This window comes from Macaca fascicularis, chromosome 12 (assembly GCF_037993035.2).
Source record: "Macaca fascicularis isolate 582-1 chromosome 12, T2T-MFA8v1.1".
NCBI lineage: Eukaryota > Metazoa > Chordata > Mammalia > Primates > Cercopithecidae > Macaca > Macaca fascicularis.
The window spans coordinates 112,347,345-112,361,067 of NC_088386.1; the positions used below are offsets into that span (position 1 = coordinate 112,347,345).

At 42.4% G+C, this 13,723-nt stretch overlaps 1 protein-coding gene across 9 annotated transcripts in view; it reads left to right on the plus strand.

The window, feature by feature from the left end:
- Positions 1 to 13,723, plus strand: part of SMARCAL1 (SNF2 related chromatin remodeling annealing helicase 1) — a 65,437-nt gene that overhangs the window by 43,726 nt on the left and 7,988 nt on the right. For all 9 annotated transcript variants that reach the window (XM_015432747.3, XM_005574231.3, XM_045367679.2 and 6 more), the window contains 2 exons: positions 3,017 to 3,087; positions 6,644 to 6,746. In XM_015432747.3, the coding sequence (XP_015288233.3) occupies positions 3,017 to 3,087; positions 6,644 to 6,746 (174 nt within the window). The remainder of the gene's footprint in view (positions 1 to 3,016; positions 3,088 to 6,643; positions 6,747 to 13,723) is intronic.

The following is a 13,723-nucleotide window of genomic DNA, read 5'->3' on the forward strand; positions in this document are numbered from 1 at the left end:
ATTTGAGCCCAGGAGATTGATACCAGCCTGGACAACATGGCAAAACCCTGTCTCTACAAAAAATACAAAAAAATTAGCTGGGCGTGGTAGTGTGTACCTGTAGTCCCAGCTACTCTGGTGGGAGGCTGAGGTGGGAAGTCCCAGCTACTCGGGTAGGAGGTTGAGGTGGGAGGATCACCTGAGCCTGGGAATTTAGGACTGAGGTGAGCTGTGATTGTGCCAGTGCATTCCAGTCTGACAGAGAGAGACCTTGTCTCAGAAAAAACAACAACAACAAAATCGTTATATTTAAAGACTGTGTAGTGTTTTCTCACATGGCTATAATTTCGTGGATCGTTTTTGTTGGGCCTTTAAGTTATTTTCAATTGCTCACTATTCTGAGTAATACTGTACTGAAAAAGTAGCTTACATAGAAATTTGTGCACATGTGATTTTATAATGAGAATCGCTTTTAAGGAGTAAGTTGCTGGATGATGGGGTTTTGGCATATTTTAAAGGGGGTTGGTACATTTTGCTGCATCATCCCCAAAAGGGCTAGCCCAGTGTACCATCCCACCAGTCATGTATACTAGTGTTTGTTTCTTCACACTCTCATCAACTCTAGGTGCCAAATGTTAGGGCAAGATTCCTGAAAGTGCTTCTCAGCAGTTTTCCATCTGTTTGTTTTGCCCTCTTTCTTTCTTATTAGGGAGTGTGGCATGAGTGAGTGTGGGTGGGAGGGGTAGGCTGTCTCTGAAGGACACAGGAGTAAAACTGTAGAGGGGGACCGAATGGGGTGCAGTCTGATGGAGGCACACATGCTGCGAGTGAGGTCATCATAAGTAAGCCTGCCCTGCCCCTTTGGCTACTAGAAACTGCATTGGGTTGGAGGGCTAGCCTGCTGCTGGGGACCCTTAGAGGTCCATAAATGGATTTCATGAAGTCTGAGCTCACTAGCCACAGGTGAAAAGTTGTGTATGTTTCCAGAGGCTGATATAAAATAGGATAGGTCGCTGCCACTGCCAAGACACATGTAGGATATGAAAGGGATCTATGGTCTAATCAGTGACCCCACAGCTTCCTGTGGTTCCTCAGCATCTTTCTTTTTGCCGGTAAAGTCCTAGAGGAAAGACATCATTCAAAGCTAAGAAGCTGGCCAGGTGCAGTGGCTCATGCCTATAATCCCAGCACTGTAAGAGGCCGAGATGGGAGGATTACTTGAGCCCAAGAGTTTGAGACCAATCTGGAAAACATAGGGAGATCCTGTCTGTACAAAAAAATTTTTAAAAAGCTGGTGTGGTGGTGCACACCTTTAGTCCCAGTTACTTGGGAGGCTGATGTGGGAGGATCGCATGAGCCCAAGAGGCTGAGGCTGCAGTGAGCCATGATCGTGTCCAGCCTGGGTGGCAGAGCAAGACCCTGTCTCAAAAACAATAAAAACAACCCCAAAGCCAAGAAGCTGTTTTAACCAGACAGCTTTTTCCTCCATCCATGGTTATTAGTTTTAGGTACAGTCTGGCTGTGGTTGCTTTCCTGAGTTATTGAGATCTCAAGAATGACAGGTTCAAGGCTGTAGATGTTATTGCTGTTGAATCATGTCTTTGTTCCCCGGGGAAGCTGTGCTGTCAGTCACAGATCTTACAGAGGCCAGGCACAAGAAGAAGGTCCACCTGTAAAACCGTGCTTGCTGGTGGAAGGAGATGGCCACCTGTCTTGGTCCATTTGTGCTGTAACAAAATACTTTAGACTGAGTCTTCTATAAACAGAAACGTATTGCTCACAGTTTTAGGGGCTGGGAAGTTCAAGGTCAAGTGGCCAGCAGATTCAGTGTCTAGTGAGGGCCCAGTCTCTGTTTCAAAGAGGGTGGAAGGAACAAACACGCTCTCTGTCCTCATGACCTAAGCATCTCCCAGATGTCCCACTTCCTACCACCACTGCACTGGAAATTAAGTTTCAAATTATGAATTTTGGGGGGACACTCTTACCGATGATGGTAAGAATATGATCTCTGGGAGGCCAGAGCAATAGTAAAGGTGATCTCACATTATTATGAAACGATTTGAGCATCTCCTGTGTTAGCGATCTTTATTAGGAGTCACGTAAATGTAAACCCTAAAGAAAACACCGTTTCTTCTTCTGGGAAGTTAATTACCTTATGGGGGAGGTAGACCAAGAACATCTGAATAATGGTTTTAAAATGATGCTAAAATAGACCAGGCACAATGACTCACGCCTGTAGTCCCAGCACTTTGGGAGGCCGAGGTGAGTGGATCGCCAGACATCAGGAGTTTGAGACCAACCTGGCCAACATGGTGAAACTCTGTCTCTACTAAAAATACAAAATTAGCTGGGCATGGTGGCACACGCCTGTAGTCCCAGCTACTCGGAGGCTGAGACAGGAGAATCGCTTGAACCTGGGAGGCAGAGGCTGCAGTAAGCCGAGATCGCGCCACTGCACTCCAGCCTGGGCAAGACAGGGCGAGACTTCATCTCAAAAAAATAAAAAATAAGGTAAAATAAAATGATAGTAAAATAGATAGTCATGGTCCATTGGAATTGATTAAGTAAGTCTTGGAGAGAGGTAAGCTCTGTAAGTCAGGTAGTCACAGCTTGGCAGAAGAAAAGAGGGAAGCAAAAAGCAAGTTGGGGAGATGTCACATGTAAGTTGTCACCAGGCTGTGGTAAATAGGTATGCTTAGGCCACATTTCAATGCGTCACATGGGTTTGGTGTATATGGTGAAATGCCTACCTGAAATGCTTTTCCAAAGAGCTTTTATGTTTCTTGCCTCTTGGATTCTTGCAACAGTTCTTGGACAATGGCAGAGTAGCTCTAATTCTGTCTCTGAGGACAAAACCAGACCCAGGCAGGTCTTCTGACTTGGCGAAAGTGAAAGGGGAATTATGTCAGCACCAGGGTCTCCTGACTCTCGTGAGGGGTGGTTGAGATTTGTAAAACACATAGGAGCAATAATTAGATCCACTCATCCCAGAGTCTCAGACTGGGGCACTTAACATTCTTAACTTCTTTTTCAACAGAAACAGCAGCAGAAAGACGCCCTCATTCTCTTCTTCAACAGAACGGCTGAAGCTAAAATCCCATCTGTCATGTAAGTGGTCACTAAGCGTCGACCTCTCTCTCTCTCATCTTTAAAAAAAAAAAAAACAACTTATTACTTTAGTCTGCCTGAATGATTTTACTGCTAAGAAATGACCAGAGATTATTAAATGTGCCTTTTGTTGAGGAAGGAAAAAATAAAACAGATGATCAGAGAGTAGAATCATAGCTGCCTTGAAAATAAAATTTAGGGGCCAGGCTTATGCCTGTAATCCCAGCACTTTGGGAGGACAAGGTGGGAGGATTGCTTGAGTCAAGGAGTTTGAGACCAGCCTGGACAACATAGTGAGGCCCCATCTCTACAAAAAATGAACAGAATTAGCTGGGCATGGTGGCATACATCTGTGGTCCCAACTACTCGGGAGGCTGAGGAGGGAGGATTGCTTGGGAGGGAGGACGGTTGAGGCGGCAGTGAGCTACGATGGTGCCACTGCACTCCAGCCTAAGCAAGAGACTGAAACCCTGTCTCAAGGGAAAAATGAAAAAAGTAAAAGTTTAGGGCACCATGCCCTTAATTACCCACAAGGCGTAAGTTGGCCAGTAACTGGAGCTACTACTAGGATGCACCTGGGTCCCTAAGAGATCCTGTCTTGAGCCAAGTAGGCTGGGAGCCCTAGGAGGGTGGGGTTGTCCCCAACACTAAAAGGGAGAGTTTTTCTAGGAGAACTGGGATCATTTGCCTTTAGGGAAAAAAAATGAGAAGGAAAAGCTGCCTTATGGGGATACTTGGGTCTTTCCCAAAGTCAGGGATTGTCATCCATTACTAACCTAAATAAAAAGATAAATGTCAAAGTCTGTTCAAAAGATATGGGCATTGTCATGCTTAGTTCTATTTCCACCTCATAAACTAAGCTAAAGTAATAATTTCTATTCTTAGAATTATTCATGACAGAATCCTCAATCATATGCCTTTCTTAAAGAAAAACCCACTCCTATTTAAATATCACTGGTATAGAAACCTGGCAGTTCTAATGATGTGCAGTTTGCCTGACTTTTTTTTTTGTTTAACATTCATGTGATGCTCTGGCAGGATAATGGTCCAACTGATGAAATTACAATGAGAATGGATTCCGTAGGGCTGAGTGGTGCCAGACTGGCTGTGGGGACTGAGATCTGGGGATAAATTAGGAAACATACCTTCCCCACCCTCGTACTCGGCCCACCTACCTCTCCACACCCTCCATGGAGGCAAGAGAGTTCCCCACACCACTCAATCTGCACTGCTCCCTGGAAAGACTGCCTAGTGCTGGCCTGTCCCCTTCACCTCCTGGGCACTGCCCTTTTCTTTCTCTTTTTTTTTTTTTGCGGCAGAGTTTCACTCTTGTTGCCCAGGCTGGAGTACAATGGCACGATCTCAGCTCACCGCAACCTCCGCCTCCCAGGTTCAAGCAATTCTCCTGCCTCAGCCTCCCTAGTAGCTGGGATTATAGGCATGTGCCACCAGGCCCAGCTAATTTTGTATTTTTAGTAGAGACGGGGTTTCTCCATGTTGGTCAGGCTGGTCTCGAACTCCCGACCTCAGGCGATCCACCCGCCTTGGCCTCCCAAAGTGCTGGGATTACAGGCGTGAGCCACTGCGCCCGGCTTGCCCTTTTCATTTATGACCCTGTTACGGAGCTAATGAACTCCAGATGTGGTTTTTATGGCCTGGAAACTTTTCTCCCAGAAACACATCTGAGTTGCCTCCGCCGACCCATTTCTCATGTGCTGTGGAATAACAGATGGCAAGGGTGTGCGTTTCTCCCTTGCTCCCTCAGCTCAGGACCTGCAAAATTCAGAGTCCACCGGGTGCCTCTCTCTTCAGATACTGTGCCCAGAGCCACCCATTTCCCTTAGAAATTTTAAGTCTTTCTACCACCTCATAAATAAACTTTGGTCATACCTTCTATATACTTTCTCAAAATTCTATATACAATAAATTGTATAGTACTTTGTAGTTTCCAAACATTTTTTACACCTGCAAACTCATTTCACATTTACAGCATCTTTGTGAGATCACGTAAGTCACACTGGCTCCGTTTTTAAAAATGCAGACACTGAGTGAATCTGTGACTCCCACACAGCTAGTCAGTGGAAATTAGACTGTACGTCTTCAAAACCCCAGTTTCCTCAGCCAGTTGTTTTTCTTTTCTTTTTTGCTGTTGTTTGTTTTTTCATTTTAATGGGCATCTTTTAATAAAAAAGCCAAGGTTGTTGTGGTAGGCAGATATTTCAAGCCTAGGAACTTGTAGAAGGTTATAGAACCACAAAACTGTGTATGAGATATAGAGGGGATAGAGGCATTAGGAAAATTGGGGCCTGTGGTTATTATGAGCTCACCAAGTGGATTTTGTGGCCTTGTGACTTTTTGATGCTGTAGCCATAAACTTTTTTGCTTATATCATGGCAAATTTTATGTCTCTCAAAATAATTAAAGTAAATTCTATTAGTATGAACAGTTCACAAATTGAACTCAAATCTGGTGCCCTGGTCAGTCATAGTGCTGTTTGAAATGACTCTTGGATGTTTACAGGGCAGTCCACGTACCCTTCCCCCACCTGAGACATATCCTTCTTTAAGGAAGGCGGAGTCTGTTCCCCGCCCAGACACACCCATGGCTGGTGATGGCTTCAGCGAAGGAGCTCACTTGCCAGTACTGGGCTTACCTCTTTGGAATTGTGATCCCTCTTCAGGGAGTTACCAGGGGAGAGGGGGACCCAGCCAGGGTCTCTTAACCCGGTGACTTCCCACCCCACTGCTCCCTGAGGGTAGCCACCTTAAGGCCAAGCGAAAGATAAGAGGTGGGAAGCTTGCCAGGTGCGGTGGCTCACGCCTGTAATCCCAGCACTTTGGGAGACCGAGGCAGGCAAATCGCTTGAGATCAGGAGTTTGAGACCAGCCTGGCCAACATGGTAAAACCCCATCTCTCCTAAAAATACAAAAATTAGCTGGGCGTGGCGGTGTCCATAATCCCAGCTACTCAGGAGGCTGAGGCAAGAGAGTTGCTTGAACCCGGGAGGCGGAGGTTGCAGTGAGCCGAGATTTCAGCACTGCACTCCAGCCTGGGCGACAGAGTGAAACTCAGTCTTAGGAAAAAAAAAAAAAAAAAAAAGTGGGAAGCTAAGAAAAAACACAGTGGATGGAACGGAGAAGTGAATTAAAGGTAGGCCAAACAAATGAGATCCTTCTCTCCATAGTCCTCTGCCTTGGAAGAGAATTTATTTACTACTGACTTAATTACTGGCCCTGTCATTTGAGGTCTAAAGTGGGAGGAGCTGGAGATCCTTCCCGGAATGTCTCTTTAGTATTGTATATGCCTCAATGTTTAGCTTCTAGAAATCTGTGTACTGTCAATAATTCCTTAGTCCCCTCCCTAAGTACTTTCAGTTCTACAGAGGACACTCTAATTTGTATATAAAACACATTATAATGATAGTCGGAGGTAAAGTGAAAACTGTTGATCATCTTCTGTGATCCCAGATAATAAGAATGTTTCAGCAACATACCAGAGACACATAAAACATAAGAAGCATATGTTTAATCTGTTTTGTTGTCATTGTCAAATGCAGTGAATATATCTTGGACCTACTGGAAAGTGGAAGAGAGAAGTTTCTAGTGTTTGCACACCATAAGGTGGTCCTGGATGCAGTTACACAGGAGCTTGAGAGAAAGGTGAGCTCCCTTTGAAATTCACTATGGGCTGCTTTTGCCATGTTCCAAGTTGTTCTGGTCAGGCTTAGATCAGATCCAAGCAAAGTGAGACCGATGGCTTCCGGAAGCATTGCTGAAGACTTTCTGAAGAACAGTTCTTCTTGTTTGTAGAACCACAGCGGGGTCAAAATGTTTCCCCAGCCCTGTCATTTTAACTTCCTCCATGCTCCAAATAGATATCGCAGGAGTCTTGCTTTAGGAACGTCTCCCAGGGGCTGTTCATTATTCTGCGTAAATAATTACAAAGTTGGCAAGAGAGGAGATAGCAAAATTGTCCTTTTGTATGGAGACAAGTATTTATGTGAATGTTTTCCTCTTTTCCTTCCTTTCATTCCTCCTCAGCACTGTCAAAGCACTTTTATTAATTGCACGTGGCGGTGTGCAGACGTTAGAAGAGAGTTTTATGGCTCTCTCGGAATTGAACGAAAGGGATCTAGAAGGATTTCCAAGGATGTTTATGAAAACGGAACACATTTCATCCCCTTTTCATTTTGGTTAAATTTAAGGCAGTAAATTGCTCTTTGTCTTCCCTCATCATTTATTTTTATATAATATTTGAATATACATTAAGGATACAGAGAAATATACAACAAACACCCATGTATCTCCCACCCAGATTTAATAAATGAAAAGTTTCACTGTATTTATTTCAAGGTTGTTTTAGTTTTTTTATTTTGAGTCAGAGTCTTGCTGTGTTGCCCACACTGGAGTGCAGTGGTGGCAGGATCTCAGCTCACTGTAGCCTCCGCTTCTCAGGTTCAAGTGATTCTCATGCCTCAGCCTCCCAAGTAGCTGGGACTACCCAACCTTGCCTAATTTTTGTATTTTTAGTAGAGACGGGGTTTCACCGTGTTCCCCAGACTGGTCTTGAACTCCTGGCCTCAAGTGATCTGCCTGCCTCGGCCTCCCAAAGTGCTTGGATTACAGGCATGAGCCACCACACCCGGCGTGAAGATTTATTTTTTTAGTAATAAAATACTTAGGTCCCCTCAGTGTTCTAACTCTATTCCCCTTCCATCTCTCCAGCAATAACATCACTATTATGAAGGTAATGGGTATCCTTGCCCTCCATGTTGTCTTACTTTATTCTAGGAGTATGTATCTTAAGCAATTTATAGTCTCCTTTTTGCATATTTTTTAAAATTTAAAATAAATGACAGCATGGTGTAATTATCCTGCAACTTATTTTTTTCTCAGCATTGTTTTTGAGATTTTATGCTACATTACACATATAGTTCATTCACTGTAACTGTGGAATTGTATCTCATTGGACAGCTATACTGCAGTTTATCCATTCTCCTGCTGATGGCTGCTATTGTGTGAATATTATAGTAGGTGTATGTTTGTATCTATGCATTTCTTTATGCCTTGTGTGTGTGCTTTGTGTGGGAGAGGCATATTCGGGCATGCTCTTGCATGGTTATTAAATAGGCTCATCTTCGTACTAAGTGGTGTCAAATTGTTCTACAAGGTGGCCATTCACATTTATAATCTCACTAACAACATATAAGGGTCCCTGTTGTTCTATGTGCCCATTAACACTGGTATTATCCGACTTTTTAATTTTACCAATCCAGAGATATGAAATATCATCTCATTCTTGCTCTAATTTGCATTTCCCTGACTACCAGTAAAATGTGTATCATTTTATTTATTTATTTATTTATTTATGGCCATTTTAGCTGTCTCCTGTGAATATTCTGTTTGTATCCTTTGCCTGTTTTTCTGTTGGATTGTTTTTTTCTTATTGATCTAGGAAAATTCTTTATAAATTCTGGATATTAATGTTTTATCAGTTATCTTTTTATTTTTTAAATTTCTTTTGTTGGGGAGAGGCTCTCACTCCATTGCCCAGGCTGGAGTGCAGTGGCTTCATCTCAGCTCACTACAGCCTCTGCCTCCTGGTTTAAGAGATTCTCGTGCCTCACGCTCGTGAATAGCTGGGATTACTGGTGCGCACCACCATGCCCAGCTAATTTTTTTTGAATTTTTTTAGTAGAGGTGGGGTTTCACTATGTTAGCCAGATTGGTCTTGAACTCCTGGCCTCAAGTGATCCACCCGCTTCAGCCTCTCAAAATGCTGGGATTACAAGTGTGAGCCACCAGGCCCAGCTGGTTTAATTCAATTCTAATAAAAACTGCAACTAGATCTTTTTTTTTCTTTTTTCTTTTCTTTTTTTTTTTTTTTTTGAGGCAGAGTCTGACTCTGTCTCCCACACTGGAGTTCAGTGGCACGAACACTGATCACTGAAGCCTCAACCTCCTAGGCTCAAGTGATCCTCCTGCCTAAGCCTCCCCAGTAGCTGGGACCTCAGGAATGTACCACCACGCCTGGCAAATTTTTAAATTTTTCTGTAGAGACGGTGTCTTGCCATGTTGCCCAGGCTGGTCTAGAACTGGGCTCAAGCAATTCTTTTGCCTCGGCCTACCAAAGTGCTGGGATTACAGGCATTAGCCACCGTATCCAGCCTCCAGGTGGATTTTTTTAAAGGGAACTTTATACTGTTATTTCCACGAACATCTCCAAAAAAAAAAAAAAAAAAGCAGGAGAGATATCTAAGCAACTATGAAAAAGAAGAGCAATGTTGGAAGACTTGACCCTTCAGATATTAAATATTAAAATGTATTATAAAACACCAATAATTAAATGTCAGCCATGCTGGCCCCAGAGAGATGGCCAGATGGATGGAAGAGAATAGATAGCCCTTTACCATAAATGGGAAGCAAATACATGATCAAGGAATTGTCACAAGTCCATTTTCAATTTCTTCAACAAAGTTTGGGTAATTGCCTGAATAATTGGGGGGTGGGGAGGGTAGATGAAACTTTACCTCACTGTTTACTGTATTAAATTCCAGGTGAATCAAAGATCCTTGAAACCGTGAAGTATTAGAAGAAAATACCAATGAACAATAGCTGATCACTGGGTGGAGAATGACTTTCTAAGCATAAAAACAAAGAAATTACAAAGGAAAAATTGATTTGAATTACCTAAACAGATGGATTTTTTCTGTGATACGTATATATAGTGGTTAAATTTTTTTTTTTTTTTTTTTTTTTTTTTTGAGGTGGAGTTTTTGCTCTGTCGCTCAGGCTGCAATGCTGTGGTGCAATCTCGGCTTACTGCAACCTTCACCTCCTGGCTTCAAGCAATTCTCCTGCCTCAGCCTCCCGATTAGCTAGGACTACAGGTGCCTGCTACCATGCCCAGTTAATCTTTATATTTTTAGTAGAGACAGGGTTTCACTGTGTTGGTCAGGCTGGTCTCAAACTCTTGGCCTCAGGTGATCCACCCACCTCGGCCTCCCAAAGTGCTAAGATTACAGGCGTGAGCCACCATGCCTGGCCCACAGTGGTTATGATTCTCTTGTATATTTGTTACATTTTTGGAGAGCAGTTTGGCAGTAACTTAAGGTGTGCACTCAGTTTTTCAAATTTCACTTTAGGAATTTATCCTAAGGAAATCATCAGACTAGTCAGATTTATAAATGAGAATATTTCATGCTGTTTATAATATTCAATAATTGGAAATCTAAGTTTTTATCAACAGATATACTATTAAATATATTATAGTCCATTCAGCCATAAAATACAATGTTGATCAGTGGTTCCTAACTTTGGACATCACTGAACACTGTAAGAACCTGAAGAAGCTCCAAAATTGAAGCTCTTGGTATCTGGTTAGTATGTATTGCTATCAGAAGATGTCCATACTATGGACAAAAAGCTATTGTATGTATAATAATTTTTAAAAATTGTCATGTTGTCTGGGCGCAGTGGCTCACGCCTGTAATCCCAGCACTTTGGGAGACTGAGGCGGGCAGATAACCTGAGGTTAGGAATTCTAGAACAGCCTGGACAACATGGCAGAACCCCAACTCTACTAAAAATACAAAAAGTAGCTGGGCGTGGTGGTGCATGCCTGTAATCCCAGCTAGTCAGGAGGCTGAGACACGAGAATTGCTTGAACCTGGGAGGCAGCAGCTGCAGTGAGTCGAGATCCTGCCACTGCACTCCAGCCTGGGTGGCAGACAAGACTCTGTCTCAAAAATAAAATAAATAAAATAGTCATGCATAGAAAAAAGCCTGATGAATATATACCAGTATGTTAATGATGATTATCTCTAAGTAGTCGTCATTATCTTTTTAGGTTTTCTACATTTTTGCAATGAGTGTGTATTCTTTTTATAATAAGAAAATTTACATGTTTTTAAAAATAAAGGAGCATTTAGAAAACAACAGAAAATTAATAGAAGGAAATAAGCTAGGGAAACTATTAGCCACCTCTGTGACATACAAATAATAGTTTTTACATGTAAAGGTATTTCCTAACTCCCAGTAGGAAAAAAAAAAAAATGGGCAACCTGCATAAATAGATAGTTCATCAAAGAAATGACACCGATAGCCAATTAAACGATGCGAAAACGCTCAATTTCACTAGTAATCAAGTTAGTGAAAAAAAGATTTTTTTTTCACCCCATCAAGTCAGCAGAGGTTTTAAAAATGTGCGGGGCTCACTGTTGATGAAAGTGCACCAAGATGGACATGCTAATACATTAGTTATTGGAAAGCAATTTGGCAATAATACCAGGAGCCTTAAATTAAGTTTTTTCTTTTTGCTCTTGTACTTTGATTTGTAGTCCAGTCTAAGAAAATCACCAAAAATTGGCATCCTCTTAAAAACTTTCCATTTTAATAGCATTATTGAGGTATAATTGACATGCAGTAAACTGCACATAATGTGTACAATTTTATAAGAATCAAGACAGGAAACATATCTGCCGCCCACTGCCCCCAGCCCCAGAGTTTTCTCGTGTCCCTTTGTAATCACTCCCTCCTGCCCCTTCCCTCACCCTCCCATCCCCAAGCCCACTCTGGTCTACGGTCTGTCACTGCGGATTGGTTTGCAGTTTTTTAGAATTTTATATGAATATGGAATATAAATGTGGAGAAAAGGACATTCAGGATGTACTTTTTTTTTTTTTTTTTTTGAGATTTATCTGTGTTGTATGTCTCACTTCTTTTTAGTGTTCACTCCTTGGTTTTCCTTTTTTGTTTTTTTTTTTCTTTTTTGGTTATCTAGACCTGCAGATATTCACTCCCTTTTAGTGCTGAATAACATCCCATTGTACATCGTCTGTTCACCTGTTGATGGACATTTACCAACACATCCTTTTAGGAAAAATTAGAGACCCCTAAATCTGCAGAAATAGAATGGTTAAATTATGCTGTTGCTGCATAATAACATCTTATAGGGCCATTAAAAATGATATTTTAGAACGCTTAATAATACAGTTTTACTTACAATACGTTTTATTGGGGGAAAACAGGATATAAAACTTTTTATTTAAAAGATATATATACCATACACATCAAAAAAAGAGACAGGGAAAAGTAAATTGCTTAGATTACTAAATGTTTTTATTTTCCTTATCATGTTTATCGCTAGCAAGAATAAATGCCATTTAAAAGACAATAGCTAAACTAAACATGCATTACCATACAACACAACAATTGACTTTTGAGCATTTTTCTCTGGGAAATGAAAACTTAGGTTAACAGAAAAACCTGTACAGAAATGTTCATAGCAGCTTCATTTGTAGTAGCCCCAAATTGGAATCAACTCAGATGTCCTTCAACAGATGGATGATGAAACTATGGTATATCCATACCGTGGGCTACTTCTCGGCAAAAAAAAAGGAGAAAATTATTGATACAGGTAACAACTTGGATGAACCTCCAGAGAGTGCTGAATGCAAAGGTCCATTCCAAAAGGTTATATGCTGTGCAATTTATATAACATTTGTATAGCATTCCTTTTTCTTTTTTTTGTTTTTGAGACAGTCTCGCTCTGTTGCCCAGGCTGGAGTGCAGTGGTGGGATCTCAGCTCACCACAACCTCCGCCCCGGGTTCAAGTGATTCTCCTGCCTCAGCCTCCTGAGTAGCCAGGATTACAGGCATGCACCACCATGTCTCACTAATTTTTGTATTTTTAGTAGAGGCTGGGTTCCGTCATGTTGGCCAGGCTGGTCTCAAACTCCTGACCTCAGGTGTTCCACCCATCTTGGCCTCCCAGAGTGCTGGGATTACAGGTGTGAGCCACTGTGCCTGGCCTATAGAGCATTCTTGGGAGAAAAAAAAAAAAAATTGGCCAGGTGCAGTGGCTCACGCCTGTAATCCCAGCCCTTTGGGGGCCCAAGGCAGGCGGATCACCTGAACTCAGGAGTTCAAGACCAGCTGGCCAACATGGCAGAACCCCCGCCTCTACTAAAAATACAAAAATTAGCCAGACATGGTGGTGCACGCCTGTAATCCCACCTAGTTGGGAGGCTGAGGCAGGAGAATCGCTTGAATCCTGGGGGGCGGAAGTTGCCATGAGCCACTGCACTCCAGCCTGAGTGACAAGAGCAAAACTTCATCTTAAAAAAGAAAAAGAAAAAAAAATTTTTTAGAAATGCAGGTCAGATTAGTGGCTATCAGGAGCTAAGGATCGTGGAAAGGGGAGGGAGGTAAAAGGATCCTTGCAATGTTGGAATTGTTCAGTATCTTGACATTGGAGGTGAATACATGAAAACCTACCCAGGTGATAAAATTGTGTAGAACACACACATACAAGTAGAACAAGAAATCTGAAGATCAGTGGATTGTATAAAAGTCAGCATCCTGGCTGCGGTATCATACTATAGTTTTTATAGAATGTTAACCATTGCGGGAAACTGGGCAAAGGCCTAAGAGGGATCTCTGTATTATTTCTTACAATGGCACCTGAGTATAAGCAATCATCTCCATACCAATTTCAATTTGAAAAGAAAATCTCTGAAGGCAGGGGCCTCTGCTGAGCTGGAACCTGGTTCCGTGTTTGAGCTGTGGCTGGGTATGGTTTGCTCAGAAGCCCCCGGCCCGGGGCTGTTGCCCACCTTGCTTCTGCCCCTTGTTC